General features: G+C 38.1%; 1 protein-coding gene across 1 annotated transcript in view; it reads left to right on the top strand.

Annotated features, from left to right (window-relative positions):
* NEK11 (NIMA related kinase 11) overlaps nucleotides 1–26090 on the top strand; it is a 112176-nt gene that overhangs the window by 68146 nt on the left and 17940 nt on the right. The window contains 2 exon segments of the mRNA XM_089911156.1: nucleotides 6055–6117; nucleotides 7081–7207. Of these exon segments, the coding sequence (XP_089767282.1) occupies nucleotides 6055–6117; nucleotides 7081–7207 (190 nt within the window).

Below are 26090 nucleotides of genomic sequence, written 5' to 3'. Positions count from 1 at the left end.
TAATTTCTTGAGCCAGTTCCTTATAATAAATCTCCATTTGTATCTATATCCATATCTGTATCTTCTATTGGTTCTATTTCTCTGGAGAACCCTGACTAATACAGTGCAGCAGCAGAGGAGATAAAGAAGACCTTGGAAAAACTAAGAAGAATGAAGTTACAGAAGAAATGAAGATTTTGTTTACTCCTTTGGAGCTTTCCTGTACTTATTTTAATTTGGTTTATTTATACATTTGTAATATTCTAAAACTATGGCATATGGCATACACACTTATAAATAATGTTGTTAAAAGCTGAGAATTTTCACAGTTCACTGAAAGCTGTCTTGAGAATGTAGCTCTAAGACTCCTTCCTCCCCCCTGGGCCTGAACCTCTGGCAAGTAGACGGAGCTAAGTTTGTTAAAGCTGTTTGTGTCCAGAGGCTCATCACCAAGTCCCCCAAGCCTCCATAAACTGGGCCAGTATTTGAGTGACTTAGAGCCTTTCTTCTTTTTGGTCCAAATAATTAGCTAATCTTTGAAATGTCTCTGGATGCCACAGCAGAACTGGGCATGAGGGAACTTCTTAGGGGCAGAGAAAAGAAAAGTCTCCTCCTTTTTTGCCCCCAGTGCTAACACAGAAAACACAAAACAAAACAAACACACACCCCCAACTCACTTCTGTTGAAGGGGTTCTAGATTTTTTACAATGAAGCACAGAGCAGCTTCTCTGCAGGGATCTCATTTGCTGGTGTTCTTCGTGCTTTCACAGTGGAGGAGAGAACAGGGCTGGGGCACTTTCCCTAAGATGAGTGCCTTGTCACCTAGCAACCCACACCTTTCCCCAGTCACTTGGTGAGGTATTGCGTTAGAATGGCTAAACATTTCCCAAAAGGTGGTATGAGGAATTCATTTTTAACATAGTGAGGCTCCCAGGGAAAGGACCTACTAAATATGACAGGGGATGGAGGTGTGCTCCCCCAGGTCTGGAGATGGAAAAGCAGAGAGAAGTTCTGTCTGTGGTGTTGTGGGAGATTCCTGCTTTCTCCTGGCTCCCACTTCTTGGGATGTCCTGAGGTCACTTTTTCAAGGAGACACCACTCCAGTACCAGGTGTCGGAAACTCCTACTGTGTAGCTACATTTGAGAAGGACCTGGCCTCACTCCTGGCTTATAGCACAGAGGGCTTATCATGGTCCTGGGGTCCCAGGACACCAATGAGGAAGCCAGGCAGGAGCCGCCTCAGAGTCTAGGACGAAGGCCACATGGCAGAGACCAGCAACAGGAGCTGCCTGGGCTGTGCATCACCACGGAGCCATTGCTCATGCCAGCACCTTCGGCAGGAAGAGTCTGCAGGCCACCCTGAGACCCTGCCGGACAAATACAGACCTGTGGGGAGGGAGCTGAGATTTCAGAAACTATTCAGATAAGGGCTTAAGGGGAAATGAAGGTTAAACTGTCCATACTGTCTCCACAGTCCTACTCTGGTTCGGGGCCTGAGAAACACTTGCTGTGGCTGCCTCCACAGACCTCACTCTGCTGTGGTCCTGGAGGGTGAGGGTCTGGACAATGGCCTGATGGGGAGTTGGAGGCAGGAACTCGACCATGGGTTTGACCACCACTGTCATCCATTCTTAATCAGGGCACTTAACTCTCTTGGGCATCATGAAAATAGAAATTATGGGGACATAGGTGGAGAGCTACTTGAGTTTTTTAGAAGAAAGATTTTATGTCAACTGTTTGCTAGTCACCTTGCTATTTCTTGGACTTGATTTCTAAATACTTCAAAGGAAAAAATATTAACAAAGCACATGAAAGGACTTTCTTTCTGGAAACATTTTTGCTTGCTGTAGCCACAAAGTCAAATTATACTTAAAAAATTTACCAGGTAGCTTGATATCTGGTCTGTTGCATACATTTTATTGTTCTATTACCACAGCACCAGCCAATTACTTCCCATAACTGCTTTCTAACATACTGTTTGCCTTGTTCTTAAAATACCTAGTGGTGATTTACTTATTTACATATTTATATATGTGGGGACTGTTAATGTATTATATCTATAACTCATCTTCTACTTGCCTAGTCTAAGTATCAATATTATTTTTCATTACTTGGACAGAATAATTTTCACTAACCATTATTCCAATTTCTAAATCTTTGTTTCTGCTGCATCTTATCTGCTTTCAAACATATCTAATGAATTCTTAATTTTAATTATATTTGTTTCAATTCTAGAATTTCCATTCAGTTCTTTTAAAAAATTGTTTATAGAATCTAGTTTTCTCATTGTGTCATTTATTTCCTTGAACATATCATAGTTACTTTAAAATCCTTGTCCAATAATTCCAGTAGGTGGATCACATAAGGATTTATTTCTTTTTTATTTTTTTGTTTTTGTTTGTTTTGTTTTTGGTCATTTGGTCTTGTCTCTTGGCATGCCTGTAGTTTGTGAGTGAATGTTGGACAATATATGTAAAATAGTGTAGAGATGTTGGATGATATTATCTTCCTCTGGAGAGGATTTGATTTTTTTGCTGGCTGGTAGTAGATGCAGATCACCTTGATCCATTTAGGACTGAGATAGTTTAAGTCTAGGTTTGTGAGGGCTGGTCTAGTTCCAGTTTGCCTTTATTTCCAGTGTTCAGGGTTTTCAGCTGAAGGCTTTAGTTATTTACCAAGACCCCTCCTCAGCTTTGTGAATCTACTGAAAACTCTGCTTAGTTTTTTACCTCTTAGCAGCTGCTTTCTCCTGAACGTCTTGCCCCTGAAAAGCATAGGATTCAGCAAATGCCTCAGGATAAAATCTATTCAGAATGTCAGACTTACTTCTCTTTTGTTCCCTTTTCTCTGGAAAATTTGCCCCTCGAGTCCTGGTTGCCTTTTGTATCTCTGAACTACAGATTTTGTTTTCCATCCCCAGTGAAACTGCTGCAAGCTCTGGGCCATGACACTCTGCTTCTGCCAAATGCCTGAGACGAAAACACAGTGGGAAGTGCTTGCTCATCTCAGTGCATCTCTTTTCTTTTAGGTTTTGGCCCCTCAAGTGCTGCCTGCCTTTGTTCACCTTGACTGATCTCTGATATCTTCAAAGAGCTATTAAAAAAATTTACCCAAATTTTACGTTGTTTAAATTTTGTAGTAGTCTCGATACAACTGTGGAAGGTGGGAGATTTAGTGTGATATAAGCTTACTTCATCATAGTTGGAAGCTGAGGTCTTAATCTTGAGTTTTTTATTTCAGTGGTCACATTTTCCCCTGAGATATTCTATTTGGTTGTTTCTCAAATCAGCATCATCTTTTTTTTTGATAATATTCTGTTTCTATCTCGTGTTTTCTATTCTTTATTATTTTAATCATTTGAAATATACTTATTTTATAGTTTATATTCTATTAAGTTATTTGAAATTCTCAGGGGTTTATTTATTTATTTTATTGGAGTAAAATTGCTTTACAATGTTGTGTTAGTTTCTGCTGTATAATGAAGTGAATCAGCTATATGTATACCTATATCCCCTCCCTCTTGGACCTCCCTCCCACCCTCCACCCCCCATGCCACCCATCTAGGGCGTCACAGAGCACCGAGCTGAGCTCCCTGTGCTCTACAGCAGGTTCCCCCTAACTATCTATTTGACATAAATACACTAAATACATGGTAGTGTATTTATGTCAAACCTAATCTCCCAATTCATCCCACCCTCCCCTTCCCCCCTTTGTCCACATGTTCATTCTCTACGTCTACGTCTCTATTCCTGTCCTACAAATAGGTTCCTCTATATCATTTTCTAGATTCCACATATATATGATATTTATTTTTCTCTTTCTGGCTTACTTCACTCTGTATGACAGACTCTAGGTCCATCCACATCTCTACAAATGACCCAATTTCGTTCCTTTTATGGCTGAGTAATTCCACATCCATACAGCTACTGCATATTTGAATTCCATATCCACATCCTCTTTATCCATTCACCTATTGTTGGACATTAAGTTGTTTCCATGTCCTGGCTATTGTAAATAGTGCTGCAATGAACATTGGGGTACATGACTCTTTTTGAATTATGGTTTTCTCAGGGTATATCCCCAGTAGTGGGATTTCTGGGTCATATGGTAGTTCTATTTTTAGTTTTTTAAGGAACCTCCATACTGTTCTCCATACTGGCTTTATCAATTTACATTCCCACCAACAGTGCAAAAGGGTTCCTGTTTCTCCACACCCTCTCCAGCATTTACTGTTTGTAGAGATTTTGTTGATGGCTATTCTGACCAGTGTGAGGTGATACCTCGTAGTTTTGATTTGCATTTCTCTAATACTCAGTGATGTTGAGCAGCTTTTCATGTGCCTCTTGGCCATCTGTATGTCTTCTTTGGTAAAATGTCTAGTTAGGTCTTCTGCCCATTTTTTAATTAGGTTGTTTGTTCTTTTGATATTGAGCTCCATGAGCTGTTTGTATATTTTGGAGATTAATCCTTTGTCCATTGCTTCATTTGCAAATATTCTCTCCCATTCTGAGAGTTGTCTTTTCATCTTGTTTATGGTTTCCCTTGCTCTGCAAAAGCTTTTAAGTTTAACTAGTCCCATTTGTTTATTTTTGTTTTTATTTCCATTACTCTAGGAGGTGGGTCAAAAAAGATCTTGCTGTGGTTTATGTCAAAGTGTGTTTTCCTCTCAGAGTTTTATAGTGTTCGGTCTTATATTTAGGTCTTTAATCCATTTGGAGTTTATTTTTGTGTATGGAGTTAGGTAGTGTTCTAATTTCATTCTTTTACATGTAGCTGTCTAGTTTTACCAGCACCACTTATTGAAGAGGCTGTCTTTTCTCCACTGTATGTTCTTGCTTCCTTTGTCATAAATTAGATGACCATATGTGTGTGGGTTTATCTCTGGGCTTTCTATCCTGTACCATTGATCTATATTTCTGTTTTTGGGCCAGTACCATACTGTCTTGATTAGCTTTGAAGTATAGTTTTATTATATATTATCTGCTGATTCAATTTGCATTTGCTTCTGCCAGATGCCTCAAGAGGGTATTAACAGCTGAGAACCAATTTTTATGTTAATTTCTTGGTTTGGGATGTCTTAAGCCATACAGCTACTGCATATTTGAATTCCAAATGTAAGTGAGCAGAGAGACATGGTTGCAAAATATGAAGGGAGAGATTTTTTTCTCCATTTTGTTTACTTGTGAGTAAATGTTTCTTGGGTCGTATTTTCACTTAAGATATGGACTGCATACAGGATTCTGACTTTAGGTGTTTATACTAGTTCCAACTTTCCACATTACATGGCCTCAAGGTCTTGGCTGCTGTGAGTTCTGAGTTCCTCGGGCTGCTGAGACATCAGCACCTATTGCTCCCTCTGATTTTCAGTTTTCTTTTTGTATAATCCCAAAGGATTTGCCTCATTTTCTTGGGGGTTCAGTTGTGTTATATGTGAAGAGACTTACATACTTTATTCAACATTTCTGGGTGTTTTTTTAGGCAAAGGTTTTCAAGTTGTCTGATTTTTCATAATTTCAGAAATGAAAGTCTTAACTGACATAATTTACATTGCTGGGTTACAGTAAAACTTAAGTGTTATCTATTATTAAATATCATCATCAACATTATTTCCACATATATATAAAATGTGAACATTTGGATTATAATATATATATTATATTATAAATATAAAGATATATATGCATGTAATAGATTATATATAGTATATAATAGATTATAAAGCTTTGTGATAACTCCTCTGTGAACTGGGTGTATGGTTACTGGATATAGTACAATGTAGATCATGCTACTAAAACACAATAAAATCTGGCCTGTTGAAATAGTTGGAAGTACATCACCCTTCTCTCAACTACATGTTTCTCTGTCTTTAAAACCTTTGTTTTAAAACTCTGATTTTCTCAGTGAAATTAGAAAATGTTGTGGCTTTGAAGCTTTTAAACATTTAAAGATATATCTCTGGGAGTGTATATTTATGTGTGAATCACTTCACATTCACTCATATATATCATTTATATTTGGATTTTAAAATTTTATATTTGCATGAAATTGTATATCCTTTTTTTCCTTTTGTAGGAGGGTACTTCCATCGAGACTTGAAATCAAATAATATATTTCTGAAAAATAATCTACTTAAAATTGGTAAGATTTTAAGAATATGTATTCTATGAGAGAGTATATTCTAGATGTTATTAATATATCAAATTGGAGTATAAAGTACCTAAAAGTGTTAGAATAATCATTGATTTATTCAAACTTACTAAATTTTTGTTCTTGATTGGTTGTGCCCAAGAACAAAAAACCCAATTATTTTGTTTCTGATTATCTGATATAAACTGAGGTATAAAACATTTGCTACATATTAGATTCAACAAATATCTTTTGAGTTCCTATTCCATGCCATGCTCTAACCATTAATAAATGATTAGACTTGTTTTACTAGTTTGATTACTACAGTTTTCCCACTCCCCTACTTATTTTATCACAAGCAATTAACAGTTATCACAGATAATTAAAATGTTGATGTAGTTACTTCTCCTTTAGAACTGTACCTACACTCACAACAGTTACTGGATTGTTTGATCTTATGTAGGTGTTCTTAGAGGGGGAATCATAAAAGCATGCAACTAATTAGACAAGTATACTGAAGCTGATAGATTCAAATTTTTATAGTCATGTTCTTGAAAAGTCTCAGGTTTTTTGTTTGAAATTTCTTTATTGTAAATGAAGAACAAACTCTCCCCCCGACCCAGATAAAATTGCAAGTCATAATATTCAGTGCTTCCAGAATCATTCTGTTTGTTGTTATTCAGACTTGAAATAGCTTTTTGTTTCAAGTTACTGGTTTTCCATAATTCCAGGAAATAAAGTTTTAGCTTACATAATTCACTTTCCTGTCTTCAAAGTCTTCTTTCCCCTATAAGGCTTTTATTTTTAAAGCTATTCACCAGTATTGTATAATTTAAAATGTGTGACTTTTCTTTCCCTTTAAAATGGTATGAATCATTGCATATTAAAATTGTCAAATTCAACAGTTGTTAATTTCTAGTACAGTACTGATTTTTGTGATTTAAAGTATTCATAAAAGATGATTATTATTTCAAGGGGATTTTGGAGTTTCTCGACTCTTAATGGGATCCTGTGATCTAGCCACCACTTTTACTGGAACTCCCCATTATATGAGCCCAGAGGCTCTGAAACACAAAGGCTATGACACAAAGTCGGATATCTGGTGAGTGGGCATGGGCTGGTCCAGGCTCCTTATTCATTTGCTACCCTGAGAGACGGTGCATTTTGTTTTTAGGCTCATTTACTTACTACGTCCACTCACTTTATCCTTTTTAAATATTAGTTATTCTGTAAGCAGTGTAAAAGAAGGTCTTTTGGATTAGAAACTTGATATATTCCATTAAGTTGATTTCAAAAATTCTCTTTATTCATAGATTAAATGCTTGGTTTGGATTTTTTCTTCTTGAACCACGAAGGAAAGTTCCTAATGTATCATAAACATTAAATTTTGATATGTTTCTGCTAGTCTATTACATAAAGCATTTGTAATTCTAAACACTGTGCTTTATTTTTTTTTAAGGTTAACTTCCACCTCTGTGGGGAATATATAGCTTACCTTTATTTTTTGTCTCCTTGTTGCTTTTAAGAGTTTTTACTAAAGATATTAGCTTTAAGGATCAACTTAAATTAAAAAAAATTCTGGGTTTTCGGTGATAGATACATTTGAGATTTCTCAGCTTCTTTGAGCTCTTTTCCAAAGGAATTTCTGCTTCCTCATTGGGGAATCAGTTTAAATCTCAGTGCAAAAAGCCATGTGGAAAATTGTATTCTGTTGATAGCAATAGATCCTAATTGGGGAAATTTTCCTTTCCTTTGAAGGAGAATCTTATATAATTTTCAACTTGTTAAGGGTTGAAAGGACAATTTAGCTGAGAACTTGTTAATTAAGTAAATAATTATTGTATGCAAATCAACTTAAGTAGTTCTGAGCTTTCAAAGATGAGCAGTGTGAAATATTGTGTCTGCTTCATTGTTCTAAAGAAGATAAAGTAGAAAATTACTTTTTCTCTGGTTAGGGAAAAATAAGCACAGCAGGGGTTATGCCTTGGGATTTTCAACAAGGTCATTACTCCTGTTCTTGCTCTGGTGCCTCCCAAGTGGGAGAGAACACTGTCACGATTAGGTCTGGCTGGGGCAGATCCCTATCCATCCTGCGCCTTCAATCACTCTTGGGATTATACATTTCTAGGTTCTTCAGTGGTTTTTTTCATTGTTAACTAGTTTCTTCTCTGGTGGTCTTTTCCAATTCACCTATCATCTTTTCTCAATCACGACGTTCCCTGATTCCCTCCAAAAACAAAAACAAAAACCAGACAAAACCCTCAAGGTATGTTCAGATGAATGAGTTTCTTTAAACTTCGCTTCATTGAACATCTACTATTTGCCCATGGCTGTTCAATAGCCCTTAGCGTATAAAATCAAAAGTGATAGGATCCCTGACCCTCAGGAAAAATCTTCTTCCTCTTTTTGGTGTACCTTTCTCCAGTTAGAGAAAAACTAGTCTTGGGCTTTGGATTGAATTTGAGGTAACATACCTAAATATCTCTTCACACTTATTTTTATTATTATTATGGACATTTAAAAATAGATTTAAATATAAAATTTCTTCATGATTAAGTTTACATGGTATCTCAGGAAGATGTTACATCATGTCATTTGAATGAAGAGTAAATTAATTTTATGAAGCTCATCATTTAAGTCTTTGGAATTATGTATAGCAAGAAAGCTGACTCCTTTTGACAGGTGTCTATATTTGCTTGCCAAATCGGATGGACGTCACCTAGAAAACCAAGGCAAAGGAGCCCACAGAGAGGAGGGCATAGAGTCTTTTTTTCAGTTGTGTCTGTCTTACTTCTTTAAAAAAAAAACCTAAAACTGTTCCTAGTATTGCATGAAGAGTCATAGGAATACCAAACAGTATTGCTATAATGTTTTAGGCTTACAAAAATGATATGGGACTCAGGCAAAACTTTAAAAAGCCAACATCTCCCAAATATAGAAATGCAGGAGAATTTTTATATATTTTTGCAAGCATTAGGTCAGCTCTCCTTGCAGAGATTACCAACTACTCAGAAAGTTCTAGGCAAGGATTTATCATCATCATGACCCCAAATAACCACCTTATTATGAATTTAGTAATTACCTTGGTTGTATCCAAATGAAAATGGGCTTATCTGGTAATGAAATGTCTACTGTTGAACCTAAAGTGGAAAGAATAACAGAGAAATATAAATTATAGTGGCAGATATATAAGTGTAGTGAGTCATCTTTCGGAGACACTCTTAGAAAATTTAGATTGAATGGGGTTGAGAATTTTTCCACTGAATCTCAGTGTGTAACATCTGTTTACTGTGGAATATTGTCTTAGGATTGGAAACACTTATGAATAATTGACAGGTGTTTTGCTTTAGCATTAATGGCTGTACATATTTATTTATAATGCTTAAAGAAGAAGAATTGTTATAATACTAACTATATTTTCATCTGTTAATACTCGCCCATATGTAACTTTGTCCTCCTTCTTCAACCTGCTTAAAACTTTTGGGATTCATTTATTTACAGCAATCAAGTACAGGAAGTCCCTTTCTTAAAACTGGGTTAGGTTCTAAAAGTTTATAAACAATTAGTTGGAAAGTTAGGATAATTAGGTTCACTGAGGACAATACTTTGAACATGGCTGATTTGTATAAGCTATTGCTGAACATCTTTTTCCCCCCACAGGAAAAATATAATATATGAGTTGGGTTCCTAGACTAGTTCTTTAAATTGGTTTAAACTATGAATAGTTAGAACTTATTATTCTTGTAGGAGAAACAAATAAAGGACAATGACAATATTATTGGAATAATGGTACTGTAAGCAGAAAGGAAACAGACTATTCATTGTTGGCCTTATTTGTCATGTTGTGAGAGGTCACCAGATGGCCATACATTCTTTGGGTGATTTAAGTGGAGTTAATGGTGGTGGGGAAAGTATAATGGGATGCTCTCAAAGTTTTGTTCAGGGGTCTGGTATGGTAGTTGGCTGGGTAGGGGACACTGGAGGAGTCTAGTTCACACCCAGTATTGGAGTCAGGGTGTAGTGACCTTGGACGGAAATGTTAGACAAGGCTTAGCTTCAGGTGGAAGAAAACAAAGAGGAACCAGCACCTGCCTGGTCTGCCAGGACTAAGAAAGTATCCTCACAGAAGAGCATTCCCAGGATTGACAGGGTAAGGGGGTAGAGAGGAAAAAAAGCTTGTTTTCTGGTGAAGGATTTAGGAAAAGGGAGAAACAGGCCAACCTGACAGCAGGTTCTGTAGCTAATGTGGGACCTCGAATAGCTGGCAGCCAGCAGCCCCATCAGCTGTCTCTCGGGGAAGCAAGCTCTCACCTGCCCATGTTCTGGGCATTTCCTGTGTGGGTTCAGAGCAAGCTGTTGGACAGCTTCAACTTCCTGGGGAGTGAGCCTTCTTGGGGAGTGAGCACTGGCATCATTATTTTCACTCAGCAGAAGCTGAGGTAGGGAAACACTTAAGTCAGCGGCAGTAAATTTGAGTATTAATATATTTTTCCAATGATGAGCATGAAATGATTGATACAAACTCTGCAGATAATGTTAGTCTGGCCTGGTGGATTTTTAAAAGGGCATAATACAACAGCAGCAAAAGAACCAGGAATAGCTACCCTCTGTGGAGCGCTTACTCCGTGATTGACATTTAATGTGCTAAATTCTTCATGTACCTATCTAAGTTTATTTGTTACTCCAAAAAAAAAATCACACTGTGTATAATTTTATAACCTGTTTCTTTTTCATTTAGCAAAATAGAACATTGCTCTGTAGCAACAAAATATATATACATATCATCTAAATGTTTGCATAGTATTCTATTCCTGGACACAATAGTTTATTCAACCAAGACCTTAATGTTTTCTCTGAAGATTTTCTCTTTGTCTTTCAGCATTTTTACCTGATGTATGTAGGTGTGGATTTACATTTATCCTACCTGGGGTTAGTTGAGATTCTTGGACATGTAAATTAACATATTTCATCAAACTTGATCAGACTTGGGAGGCTTTCAGCCCTTCTTTTTTTGAGTATTTTTTTCTCCTCTTTTCCCTCTTTCCTATCTTTCTGGTCTTCCCACTGTGTGTATGCTGGTGTGTTTTCTGGTTTCCCACATGCTCTGATGCAATGATCATTTTTCTTCATTTTTCTCTCTGTTCTTCAGATTGCATAATGTCTGTCAGTCTGTCTTCAAGTTCACTGATTCTTTCTTCTGCTAGTTAAAATCTACTGTTGAGCCCCTCTGGGGAATTTTTTGTTTTAGTTATTGTACTTTTCAACTCCAGAATTTCTACTTGATTTTTAAAATAATTTCTCTCTGTTTACTGATATTCTCCATTTGATGTGACATTTTTCATACTTTACTTCTTTAAATAGTTTCCTTTAGTTCATTGAACATATTTAAAATGACTGCTTGGAAATCCTTTTCTGTTAAATCTGACATCTGAGCTCTCTCAGTTAGTTTATGTTGCCTGCTGTTTTTCCCCACGTATGGATCATTCTTTCCTGTTTCTTTGCATGTCTCATAATTGGTGAAAACTGGACATTTTAGATGATATATTGGAGCAACTCTGGACACTTACTCTCCCCACTCCCCCACCTTTCTGGGGCTTGTTATTATTTGCTTGTTTATTCACCTAGTGAATAAACCCCTTTAATCTGGGTAAGGCTGTGATTATGGCAAAATTATTACTATGTGCCTTCTGAGTCTAGGTAATAAAAGGTTGACAACGATTCTGTCTGATTCCCTTGAGATCCTTGTTCTTGGAATTCAACTATGGTGTTGTGAGGAAGTCTGTGTAGCACACTGGGAGTACAGTGTGGAAGGAATCGAGACCTCTGGGCTTTAGCCCTGGCTGAGCTTCTGCATAATGACCAACACCAATCAGCCAATCATGTGAGTGACTTGGAAATGGATCTTCCAGCCTCAACTGAGGTTGCCCAGCAAATGCCATGGGGAGAAGATTCAAGGCCTCCTTGTCAATTTCTGAGAGAATAGATTCATGAGCAAAATTATTGACTATTGTTGTTTTAAGGCACTAAGCTTTGAGGTGCTTTATTATTTATAGTGGTGAGTAGAACTGGGCTTTGTCAGGAGGACAATAAGCAGAGTTGAGACACAGCCTGTAGTCTGGATCTCCATTATGACAAGCTGGCACTGTTCATTTTCTTTATCTTAAGAAGTTAAAGAAATGGCTGGAGAGGAGGCCACACTGCTTGTGCCAGGAAAGCAGTCTGGTACTCTCCTTGCAGGTGCATTTGATGGATGGATCCCAAGAACCTGGGCCTCAGTTGAGAGATGGACCAGCAGCTTTTCCATGTGCCTCAGACTCTCCCTCCACTCCTCCTGGCTTCCCTTCTCCCGCTCATTCCAGCCCTGGACCACCTTCTGGCTCCAGCACCATCTCTCCATCACTCACATAACTCAGCAGCATGTGGCAGCCAGCTCAGACCAGCTCGCAAGGCTCTGCTATCCACATCTCTTCTCAACCCCACAGAAATCAATAAATGCTACAAATCAGGGTGTACCTTTCCACCCAGAAAGCCAGTTTACCTCTTGCCTGTGGGTTGTTCACAGAAAGAAAGAAACATCAAGACGTATAAGCTCTTCACAAACATAGAGAATGGACATGTGAACCTGGGGGGGAAGGGGAGGGTGGGACGAATTGGGGGATTAGGTTTGACATATATACACTACCATGTGTAAAATAGATAGCTAGTGGAAACCTGCTGTAGAGCACCAGGGATCTCACCTCGGTGCTCTGTGATGACCTAGATGGGTGGGATGGGGTGGGGGAGGTCCAAGAGGGAGGGGATATATGTATACATATAGCTGATTCACTTCACTGTACAGCAGAAACTAACACAACATTGTAAAGAAATTATACTCCAATTAAAAAAAAAAAGACGTGTAAGTTCTGGTCTTTGTCCTCAAAAGATTGGCAGACATAAACAAATTGCCATATGTTGTTATAGTGCAATACAAGGAGTGTGTACGTGTCTCTGGTGTATAAAGGAGTGAGTGATTCACTGCTAGGGTGAGGGTGCAGAGCATCAGCTACAGTCTCAGAGTGTGGATAATGCTGCTTAGCATGGGAAAGGATGGAGAAAAGTTTGACAAAATGCCTTTCAGGAAGAAAGATCCAGTGCCCATGACTGAAGGTAGGGGATGCTCACTGTGGGGGGAGGGGTGGACCGTGCAGGGAAAAAGGCTGGCCCAAAGAGCCATTTCCCCTCAGCCTTCTCCCTCACAATGGGCCTCAAATGTATGTGTTCGCAGTTATATCCAAATGAGTTTATATATGTTAAAGGTGTTAATCTAGTAAATGTAAAATTTTCATAATATATCATAATTTTTGAAACTCTGTTTTGGTATTTTTTCATTTTAGAAAATATACTGAGAATTTGAAAGTAGTTGCAAGTGACCTGGGCCTTCTCTGACTCCTGAAAGCCCCTGGGAGCACTGTAATGACATGGAAGTGTAGTAATGCTCCGTGTCCTCCGACTAGCTGAGGACGAAGTGTGTGTGTGTGTGTGTGTGTGTGTGTGGCAGAGCAGGTGTGGCAATAAATACACGAGGCTGAGGAGGCAGTCAGTGTTCAAATGGTGAATGACCCATGGAGCCATGCAAAGGAGCTTGGACTTTACCTTCTGTGGGATGAGAAGCTGCTGATAGCTGTTAAACAAGGGGATGGTATATAAGTCAGCTTTGCTGAAATAACAAAGAGCTCCAAAAATCTCAGGTACTTATAAAATGTATTTCATTTTCACGTTACATGAGGACTGCAGGTTACCTGAGCCTCTGTTCCAGGTTGCAAGTCTGCTCTGCTCCTGCTCCTGTGCCCCAGGTCCAGGACTCAGGCTGTGTCCTGGTCTGGAATGAGCCTGCCTAGTGCTAAGACAGAGAACAGGGGCTGTGCTATATCTGCACCTGCATGTGAAGCTTCCCCTTCATATCTCACACCAGAGACTGGGGAGGTCATGTGGCCAACCCCAATATCAACAAGGAAGGAAGCCCACCCACCAGGAGAAGGAAGGGGAAGGGGTATTTGCAAAGAGTAGGCAATCTACCAGGAGAGACTGTCTTATAGTGATACCAAACTCTACGACAGAAAACAGACGGGAATGGGGAGAAGTCTGGTGGAGAAAAATGGGAGAAAGGCAGGCGTTCTGTTAATTTGGGGTATTCTGCTACTTCTGAGGCTCTGTCCATCTTAAAAGAGCCTCCGGAGACTATCAAAGGTGATGAAAGCTGTTCACTCAAAGTGTAAAGTATCTTAAAAAAAAAAATTTTATTGGACTATAGTTGATTTACAATGTTGTGTTAGTTTCAGGTGTACAGCAAAGTGAATCAGCTATATATATATATATATATATATATATATATATATATATATATATATATATATACTCTTTTTTAGATTATTTTTTCCATATAGGCCATTACAGAGTATTAAGTAGAGTTCCCTGTGCTATACAGCAGGTTCTTATTATCTATTTTATATATAGTAGTATATGTCAATCCCAATCTCCCAATTTATCCCTCCCCCCACTTACCCTCTGGTAACCATAAATTTGTTTTCTATATCTGAAACTCTGTTTCTTTGTAAATAAGTTCATTTGTACCTTTTTTTTTAGATTCCAAAGTGTGAAGTCTCTTATGCCACATGAGCAACGCATGCTGTTGCCACATCCAGCCTCTGTTCAGTGGGGGGCTGAGTTAGTAACAGTTGGTGGTGGAAAGATGCTTTCATCATTGTTGCGAACCCGCTTCTCGACCCAGCTTTGAACACTGTCCATGTTTATTTCCCACACTTTATGGTTTGTATGGAGTCTATGACCATGTCCCCAAGGATAGCTAAAGATGCAAAAAATCTTTCCCTTTTATTTACCCTCTGCCCCCTTGTGATCTTCCTTTCCTTCTCTCTACCCCTGCTGTTGGTCTTGCCCTCAGTTCTTCTGTGGCCAGACGCTTAGGGTGTGGAGGGCATGGGACCACCATGGGGAAGGGCGAAGAGCTGACCTTCCTTCAGACGTCGTAAAGCTCAATTGGGGAAGAAAGTTATTAGAAAGAGCTGATATGAGCAGGATCTGAAATTCACCCAAACTTTGTTTCTAAAATTTTATGACTCTCCCCCAAAACATGGTAGAATGTTGGGATGATATAGCAGAAGGATTGCATTCACTTTTTTTTTTTTTTCAGTTTGGATTTTTTTAAACTTTTTATTTTATATTGGAGTATAGCCGATTAACAATGTTGTGTTAGTTTCAGGTATACAGCAAAGTGATTCAGTTATACATATACATGTATCTACTCTTTTTCAAATTATTTTCCTATTTAGCTTGTTACATAATATTGAGCAGAGTTCCCTGTGCTATACGGTAGGTTCTTGTTGGTTATCCATTTTAAATATAGCAGTGTGTACAAATCAATGCCAAACTCTTTAACTATCTCTCCCCCCACCTTCTCCCCTGGGAAACATGAGTTCATTCTGTAAGTCTGTGAGTCTGTTTCTGTTTTGTAAATAAGTTCATTTGTATCTTTTTTTAAGATTCCACATATGAGCAGTAACATACAATATTTCTCTGTCTGACTTGCTTCACTCAGTATGACAGTCTTTAGGTCCATCCATGTTGCTGCAAAAGGCATTATTTCACTCTTTTTAATGGCTGAGTAATATTCCATTGTATGTATGTACCACATCTTCTTTATCCATTCCTCTGTAGATGGACATTTAGGTTGCTTCCATGTCCTGACTATTGTAAGCAGTGCTGCAATGAACATTGGGGTGCATGTATCCTTTCGAACCATGTTTTTCTCTGGATATATGCCCAGGAGTGGGATTGCAGGATCATATGGTAGCTCTATTTTTAGTTTTTTAAGGGACCCCCCATACTGTTCTCCATAGTGGCTGTACCAATTTATATTCCCACCAACAGTGTAGGAGGGTTCTCTTCTCTCCACACCCTCTCCAACATTTACTGTTTGTGGATTTTTTGATGATAGCCATTTTGACTGGTGTGAGGTGATATCTCACTGTAGTTTTGATTTACATTTTTCTAATAATTAGTGATGTTGAACATCTTTTCATTTGCCCCTTGGCCATCTGTATGTCTTCTTTGGAGAAATATCTATTCAGGTCTTCTGCCCATATTTTGATTGGGTTGTTTGATTTGAGGATATTAAGCCACATGAGCTGTTTGTAAATTTTGGAGACTAATCCCTTGTTGGTCACATCATTTGCAAATATTTTCTCTTCTTTTCATTTTGTTTATGGTTTCCTTTGCTGTGCAAAACTTTTAAGTATAATTAAGTCCCATTTGTTTATTTTTGTTTTTATTTCCATTACTCTGGGAGGTGGGTCAAAAAAGATATTGCTGCAATTTATGTCAGAGTGTTCTGCCTATGTTTTCCTCTAAGAGTTTTATAGTGTCTGGTCTGACATTTAGGTCTTTAATCCATTTTGAATTTATTTTTGTGTATGGTGCTAAAGAATGTTCTAATTTCATTTTTTTACATGTACCTGTCCAGTTTTCCCAGCACCATTTATTGAAGAGACTGTCTTTCCACCATTGTTTACTCTTGCCTCCTTTGTCGTAGATTAGTTGACCATAGGAACATGGATTTATTTCTGGGCTTTCTATCCTGTTCCACTGATCTGTATTTCTATTTTTGGGTCAGTACCGTACTATTTTGATGACTGTAGCTTGGTAGTACAGTCTGAAGCCAGGGAGCCTGATTCCTTCAGCTCCATTTTTATTTCTCAGGATTGTTTTGGCTATTCGGGGTCTTTTGTGTCCCTATACAAATTTTATTTTATTTGTTTATTTTTTTGCAGTACGCGGGCCTCTCACTGTTGTGGCCTCTCTCGTTGCAGAGCACAGGCTCAGGATGAGCAGGCTCAGCGGCCATGGCTCACAGGCCCAGCTGCTCCACGGCATGTGGGATCTTCCCGGGCCGGGGCACGAACCCATGTCCCCTGCATCGGCAGGCGGACTCTTAACCACTGTGCCACCAGGGAAGCCCCTCTACACAAATTTTAAGATATTTTGTTCTGTGAAAAATGCCATTCGTAATTTGATAGGGATTGCATTGAATCTGTAGATTTCCTTGGGTAGTATAGTCATTTTGACAATATTGATTTTTCCAATCCAAGAACATGGTATATCTTTCCATCTGTTTGTGTTGTCTTCAATTTCTTTCATCAGCGTCTTATAGTTTTTGGATTACAGGCTTTTGTCTCCTTAGGTAGGTTTATTCTTAGGTATTTTATTCTTTTTGATGCGATGGTAAATGGGATTGTTTCTTGAATTTCTCTTTCTGATCTTTCATTGTTAGTGTATAGAAATGCAACAGACTTCTGTGTATTAATTTTGTAACCTGCAACTTGACCAAATTCATTGATGAGTTCTAGTAGCTTTCTGGTAGTGTCTTTAGGATTTCCTATGTGTAGTATCATGTCATCTGCAAACAGTGACAGTTTTACTTCTTCTTTTCCAATTTGTATTCCTTTTATTTCTTTTTCTTCTCTGATTGCCATAGCTAGGACTTCCAAAACTATGTTGAATAAAAGTGGTGAGACTGGACATCCTTGTTTGTTCCTGATCTTAGAGGAAATGCTTTCAGCTTTTCACCATTGAGTATGATGTTAGCTGTAGGTTTGTCATATATGGCCTTTATTATGTTGAGGTAGGTTTCCTTTATACCTACTTTCTGGAGAGTTTTTTTTATCATAAATGGGTGTTGAATTTTGTCAAAAGCTTTTTCTGCATCTATTGAGATGATCATATGGTTTTTATTTTTCAGTTTGTTGGTGTGGTGTATCACAGTGATTGATTTGCAGGTATCAAAAAATCCTTGCATCTCTGGGATAAATCCCACTTGATCATGGTGTATGATCCTTTTAATATATTGTTGATTTGGATTGCTAGTATTTTGCTGAGGATGTTTTCATCTCTAGTCATCAGTGATATTGGTCTCTAATTTTCTTTTTTTGTAGTATCTTTGTCTGGTTTTGGTATCCTTATAGAATACCAAATGTGTTGGTGGCCTCACAGAATGAGTTTGGGAGTTTTCCTTCCTCTGCAAATTTTTGGAACAGTTTCAGAAGGATAGATGTTTACTCTTCTCTAAATGTTTGATAGAATTTGCCTATGAAGCCATCAGGTCCTGGCCTTTTGTTTGTTGGGAGTTTTTTAATCACAGTTTCAGTGCTTGTGATTGATCTGTTCATATTTTCTATTTCTTCCTAGTTCAGTCTTGGGAGATTGTACCTTTGTAAGAATTTGTCCATTTCTTCCAGGTTGTCCCTTTTATTGGCATACAGTTGCTTTTAGTAGTCTCTTATGATCCTTTGTATTTCTATGATGTCAGTTGTAACACCTCCTTTTTCATTTCTAATTTTGCTGATTTAAGCTCTCTCCCATTTTTCTTGATGTGTCTGGCTAAAGGTTTATCAACTTTGTTTATCTCTTCAGAGAATCAGCTTTTAGTTTCATTGATCTTTGCTATTGTTTTGTCTCTTTTTCACTTATTTCTGCTCTGACCTTTATGATTTCTTTCCTTCTGCTAACTTTGGGTTTTGTTTATTCTTCTTTCTCTAGTTGCTTTAGGTGTAAAATTAGGTCGTTTATTTGACATTTTCTTATTTCCTGAGGTAATATTGTCTTTCTATAAACTTCCCTCTTAGAACTGCTTTTGCTGCATCCCACAGGTTTTGAATCATTGTGCTTTCATTTTCATTTGTCTCTAGGTATTTTTTGATTTCCTCTTTGGTTTCTTCAATGATCCATTGGTTGTTTAGTAGCATATTGTTTAGCCTCCATGTGTTTGCGTTTTCTTTTTTTTTTTACAGTTTTTTTTTCTTGTAGTTTATTTCTAATCTCATGGCATTGTGGTCAGAAAAGATGCTTGATATGATTTCAATTTTCTTAAATTTACTGAGGCTTGCTTTTTGGCCCAGCATGTGGTCAATACTGGAGATTGTTCCATGTGCAAATGAGAAGAATGTGTATTCTGCTGCTTTTGGATGGATTGCTGTATAAATATCAATTAAGTTCATCTGATCTAATGTGTCATTTAAGTTCTGTGTTTCCTTATTGATTTTTTCTCTGGATGATCTGTCCATTGATGAAAGTGTGGTGTTAAAGTCCCCTACTATTACTGTGTTACTGTTGATTTCTCCCTTTGTGGCTGTTAGTATTTGTCTTATATATTGAGGTGTTCCTATGTCGGGTACATATATATTTACAATTGTTGTATCTTCTTCTTGGATTGATCCCTTGCTCATTATGTAGTGTCCTTCCTTGTCTCTTGTAACAGTCTTTATTTTAAAGTCTATTTTGTCTGATATGAGTAGTGCTACTCCAGCTTTCATTTGATTTCCATTTGCATGGAATACCTTCCTCCATCCCCTCACTTTCAGTCTGTGTGTGTCTCTAGGTCTGACGTTGGTCTCTTGTAGGTATCATATATATGGGTCTTGTTTTTGTATCCATTCAGCCAGTCTATGTCTTTTGGTTGGAGTATTTAATCCATATACATTTAAGGTAATTATTGATATGTATGTTCCTACTGCCATTTTTTAAATTGTTTTGGGTTTGGTTTTGTAAGTCTTTTTTCTTCCCTTTCTCTTTTGTTCTCTTCTCTTGTGGTTTGAAGACCATCTTTAGTATGGTTTTCGGGTTGCTTTTTCTTTTTTGTGTCTGTATCTATTGTAGTTTTTGGGTTTGCTGTTCCCATGAGGTTTTGATATAACAGTCTATATATGTGCAAGGTTGTTTTAAGTTGCTGGTCTCTTTCCCTGCCTAGAGAACTTCCTTTAGACATTAGACATTGTTTGGTGGTGCTGAATTCTCTTAGCTTTTGCTTGTCTGTAAAGCTTTTGATTTTTCTGTCAAATCTGAATGAGAGCCTTGCTGGGTAGAGACTTCCCTTTCATCACTTTAAGTATAACATGCCACTCCCTTCTGGCCTGCAGAATTTCTGCTGAGAAATCAGCTGATAACCTTATGGGAGTTCCCTTGTATGTTATTTGCCATTTTTCTCTTGTTGCTTTTAATATTTTTTCCTTGTCTTTGATTTTTGTCAATTTGATTACTATGTGTCTCGGTGTGTTCCTCCTTGGGTTTATGCTGCCTGGGACTCTCTGCACTCCTGGACTTGATTGACTGTTTCCTTTCCCATGTTAGGGAAGTTTTCAGCTATTATCTCTTCACATATTTTCTCAGGTCCATTCTCTCTCTCTTCTCCTTCTGGGATGCCTATAATGCAAATGTTGGTGCATTTAATGTTGTCCCAGAAATCTCTTAGACTGTCTTCATTTCTTTTCATTCTTTTTTCTTTATTCTGTTCCATGGCAGTGATTTCTACCATTCTGTCTTCCAGGTCCCTTATTCATTCCTCTGCTTCAGTTATTCTACTATTGATTCCTTCTAGTGTATTTTTAATTTCAGTTATTGTATTGCTCATCTCTGTTTGTTTGTTCTTTAGTTTTCTAGGTCTTTGTTAAACATTCCTTACACCTTCTCAATCCTTGCTTCCATTCTTTTTCCAAGACCCTGGATCATCTTCACTATCATTATTCTGAATTCTTTTTCTGGAAGGTTGCCTATCTCCACTTCACTTAGTTGTTTTTCTGGGGTTTTAGCTTGTTCCTTCATCTGGGACATATTCTTCTGCCATTTGATTCTTTCTAACTTTCTGTGATTGTGGTTTCTGTTCCACAGGCTGCAGGATTGTAGTTCTTCTTGCTTTTGCTGTCTGCCCTCCGGTGGATGAGGCTATCCAAGAGGCTTATGCAAGCTTCCTGATGGGAGGGACTGGTGGTGGGTAGAGCTGGGTCTTGTCCCTGGTGGGCAGGGCTGTGCGCAATAAAACTTTAATCCCCTGTCTGCTTATGGGTGGGGCTGTGTTCCCTCCCTGTTTCTTGTTTGGCCTGAGGTGTTCCAGCACTGGAGCCTACAGGCTGTTTTTTGGGGCTAACGGCAGCCTCCAGGAGGGCTCACACCAATGGATACTTCCCAGAACTGCTGCTGCCAATGTATTTGTCCCTGCTGTGAGCTACAGCCACCCCTTGCCTCTGCAGGAGACCGTCTAATACTAGCAGGTAGGTCTGCTGAGCAGGTAGGCCAAGTCTCTTATGGGGTCACTGTTTTTTCCCTTGGTCCTGGTGCATACAAGACCTTGTGTGTGCCCTCCAAGAGTGGAGTTTCTGTTTCCCCCAGTCCTGTGGAAGTCCTGCAGTCAAATCCCACGGGCCTTCAAAGCCAGATTCTCTGGGACTTCTCCTCCCATTGCCGGGCCCACAGGCTGGGAAGCCTGACATAGGGCTCAGAACTTTCACGCCAGTGGGAGAGCTGGGGTATAACTGTTTTCCAGTTTGTGGGTAACCCACCCGGTGGGTATGGGATTTGATTTTATTGCGATTGTGCCCCTCCTACCATCTTTTTGTGGCTGTTTCTTTGTCTTTGGATGTTGGGTGTCTTTTATGGTAGGTTCCAGAGTTTTTTTAATCAATGGTTGTTCAGCAGTTAGTTGTGATTCCAGTGTTCTTGTAAAAAGGGGTGAGCGCACCTGCATTCACTTTTCCTTTTAAATACTTTTTAAAAAATTCCATTCCTCAGACACATTAGCCATGTTTTAAGTGGTCAATAGCCACATGTGGCTAGTGGTTATTGTAGTCAGAAATTCAGAACATTTCCATCATTGCAGAAAGTTCTACTGGATAGTCCTGAGCTATTCTGCTCCAGCCCCTTCAGGCCTTACCCTAAGGTTTTCTTGCATTCACCCTGCTTTTGGATTGGGCAGAACTCCTATGAGTTTTAGCTGCTGTTCTTAGATTGGCCCCCTGTGCTTTTCAGTGAGTACCTGTTGACTGTTTTGAGAGTCTTCTACTGTTGGGTCCTTCAGTCACTCCATTGACTCTCTCTGCTTCTTCTCACACAGATGCTGATATTGTGCAGGTCATGTGGTAATTGTGGTTTGTCTCCATGTACTTGTACCTTGAGTTTCAAGGAGACACATTGTCACCTAACTTTGTTGAAAATGTTGGCCTCGGATTATAGTTTTTCTATCTAGCTGCTCTGTTTTACATGGGGATTCAAGGAAGATACAGAAACTATGCTCCAGTGTAACCACCATTTCCCCCCAAATACTCAGAATCAGCATTCTAACAAATTCCTTGGTAGATTTGTTGTATGCATATGAAAGCTTGGGAAGAACTGATAGAGGTTCTGGGATGTGATGGGCCCTTAATAAACATTAGTTATTAACATAATACGCTTCTTAAAATTTGTTCAAGCAGCTCAGTGTTGTTTATCATATCTAGACTGAGTTTTTGTTGATATTCAACATTACCACGGTAAAGACTTTTATTTAGGGTAACACACACTAAAGCAAAACCTGCTACTCTTGTATTAAATTTCTATTACTCTATTTATTCGCCTGCATGAATTATGTATACTCTTTTCTAGATGGATATGTTAGGATTACATCAAGTAAAAATATTATCTAGAAGATCAATAAAATTTCCCTAACCAGAGTCAGGCACCACTGTGTGGTAGGTTTCTCTTTGCAGAGTCAGGGCAGGTTTCAAAGGGTAAATTTAATTACCTTGAGACAAGACAAAGTCGGAGTTAAATTTGCAATTTATTATCAATCTGTGCTTCAGAAATCCACTGGGCAGTTCTGTTGAACTTGGACAGATGGCAAGTTTATGGAATTCAGGTATAATTTGCTTTGCTCTCACCTGATCCCAGCTTTCCCTTTCACTGCCACATTCACCCCCTCAGGGATTTATTTGCTTACTTCTTCACAGTTGGCTCTATTTTGGAAAAAGAAAGGAATGCAAATTACAGACTTCTAAGTTAAATATACCTCTTGTTTTTTTCAATTAGTCTCCCGGCCCCCCACCCTTCCCTGCTCTTGCATTGCCATATTTAAGACCTGGGAGTCAAATAAGAGAAAAGTCTTCAAAAAGGATAGAAGTGATGAGCTTGAGATAATGTAATTATTCCCATGTAGAAATGCCTGGTTAGAAACTGGAGAAAATTAAAACATAGACATACAGATACACAGACATATAGTTATTAGAATAAAAAGTATACATAGAAAATAGATTGTAAAACTGGTACAGGATAATCAAAAAATCTTTTGCTCCAAGTGTCATGGTAGTTTCTACAACCAGATTGTCTCATATTTCAGTTACTGGCTCCCATGCCAGGCATGTGCACTGGGACCATAGCAGGTCCCTTTCCACAAGTTACTGGGCAATAAATGAAGTCTTTTCCATGTGCTCCAGCCCAGCAAATATCAGTAGATCAAAATAAAATAGGTAAATGGAAAGCAGCATGCCTTCAGTGTAGCTGAGAGGATTTCCAAAAAAGAATAGTTTTGCATCAAAATTGATTACTGAGTTGTTCTCTAGATCTAATTGTTCTGTAGTCTGTCTAGCCAGATAATTCCACATCTTTTTATAATCCTCAATACGTTCATCAAGTATGACTCATGTAGAATTATGTCTCCATAAAACTAGGGTTTGACTTTGTGATCAACTCACTGTGCTTGATAGACCACTAACCCTCTTTCCCTGCCAAGCAACAGAAAAGCAAAGGCCAAACTTGCCTGCCTTCCTTTCCTTCTGCCCCAGAACATCTAGTTGTCTGTGTTTTCTATATTTGCCGGGGTCTGATACACTGCATGGCTTGTCTAAAGCCCCAGGGATCTTTGATGGTGGATTATGGTTCCAGATGGGACCTGAAATCAGGGAAGTCAACCTCTGCCTGAAAGGCTTCTCTCAGGGCTAGCCAAGATTTCCTACTGAAGGACATCCTTAAGGACCTGAAATGCTCTGATTGGTACAGCACTAAGAGTCAGGATAGCATAGAGTTTCTGTCTCTAGAGCCAGAGAGCCTGTGTTGCGGTACTAGCCCTACCACCCACTCAGTATGGAACCTTGAACAATTTACCCAGTTTTAGGGTTTCCTCATCTCGAAAATGGGAATGATAATAATAGTTCATACTTCATTAGGACTGTTGTGAGGATGATTAAATTAGTTTGAGTATGTAAGGAACATAGAACAGGGTGCCTGGCTTATAATAAACACCATCATTAAAATTTCAGCTATCATTTTCATTATTATTATCGTTGTTATTGTTGCCATTTGTATTATGGGTGGAAACAATATAAAAGTCTGCTCCCAAGACACCTCAAAGTGTCCTGGGTCAGGGATCATTGCTCCCATCTAACTGTTCAGACCTGTCAGAGCCAGGAGAGATTGTCTTGCTTTGTTCTGCTTCAGCTCAAGTCCTGAAGAAGACTAAGAGCCCACAAGGCTGAGTGACATCCTCAGAAGAGTATGTGTGGGTGCCTGGATAGCCTCTACCTCTTGGACCTATGAATTTAATGTATTTTTTTTTCAGTGTTCAAATTATTACCTATACAATAGATTATATAGCAGGGGGTAGTCAATATAAATTTTTTAGAAAACATTTTTAAGAAATATTGAATGAGAACTTGTACCAGTATCAAACAAGCTGATCTAACATGGCACCTTTCCAGGCAAAGTCCTTCCCTCTCTCTGAACTTTGGTTTCTCATCAATACAGTGAGAATTTGGAATTAGCAAATCTTGATAGTCCTTTGTAGCTCTATATTGTGTCAGTATAAGAAAACTTCTTGAAGTTAGAATTAGACTCTTCTCTGGGGAAATAAGAAGTATATTGGGGCATTTCACAGAACACAAATATTTTACACATACCCACACAGGTAAAAGTATTTGGTTCAATCTGATGATTATATTAGTGTATAGCCCTACCCTTTCTTCTTTTCAAGAAAACTTTTTCGAAACCTAACAGGTACTGACTTGATAATTGCCTTTTTCATTTTAGCCATTCTGATGACTGTGCACTGTGGTTTTAATTTCGATTTCTCTAATGAATAATAATGTTAAACATCTCATGACTTGGGGCCATTTAGTGTCTCTTCAAATCTTTTGGCCATTTTTCTCTTGGATTCTCTCCTTTTTCTTATTGATTTGTAGAAGATTGATTGTTTGATTTATGGAATTTTTTGGATACCAGTCTTAGATGGATATTTGAATTGCAAATATCTTTTCCCACTCTGTATCTTCATTTTTACTTTCCAAATGGTGTTTTTTTGTGAACAGAAGTTTATAATTTTAATGAAATCCATCTTATCAGTCCCTAACTTTATTGTTAGTGCTTTTTGCATTTTATTTAAAAAATCTTTGCTTATGCCAAGATCAGGAAGACATGTACCTGTTTTCTCTTAAAAATTTTATGATTTTATCTTTCAGTTAGATCCACCTATAATTGATTTTTGTGCATGTGTATGATGTGAGACAGGAGTCAATATACAATATTTTCCATATGGTTATTCAATTGGCCTAGCATAATTTATTAAAAAGATCATCTTTTCCTCTACCACAGTGCAGTTCATCTTTGCATTAGTCAAGTGATTGAATACATGCAGATCTGTTTTTGAGCCCTCTATTTTGTTCCACTGGTCTATTTTTTCTTCCTCGCCAATATCATACTTTCATAAGAAATGAAACTTCATAATAAATCTTGCTGTTTGGTAATACAAGACCTCCAAATTTGTTCTTCTTCAGTTGCCTTGGCTACCCTTGTCCCTTTGCATTTCCATGTAAACTTTAGAATCAGCTTGTCAACTCCCACAAAAAAGTGTGCTAGGATTTGAATCAATATTGTACTAGGTCATTCTTGGAAAAATGAACATCTTCATAAATTGAACCTTCCAATCCAAGAGTGTGGATCTATCCCTCCCTATTTTTTTTTCTTTTCTTTAGATCTTCTTTAGTTTCTCTCGGCAATATACTGAGGTTACAGTGTAGGGTCTTGCACATCTTACGTTTGATTTATTCCTACATATTTGACATTTTGTGATGTTAATGACATTTTTAATTTTGTTTTTAAAATGTGTTTACTGCAGGCTTATAGAAACGACCTTTGTATCCAAC

Source organism: Delphinapterus leucas, chromosome 4, assembly GCF_059928025.1.
Source record: "Delphinapterus leucas isolate spDelLeu-1000000601 "Yukka" chromosome 4, BTC_Dleu_Yukka2, whole genome shotgun sequence".
In the NCBI taxonomy this organism is placed as follows: Eukaryota; Metazoa; Chordata; class Mammalia; order Artiodactyla; family Monodontidae; genus Delphinapterus; species Delphinapterus leucas.
The sequence above is the reverse complement of the archived record's forward strand: the minus strand, read 5'-3'. Positions and strand labels throughout refer to the sequence as shown.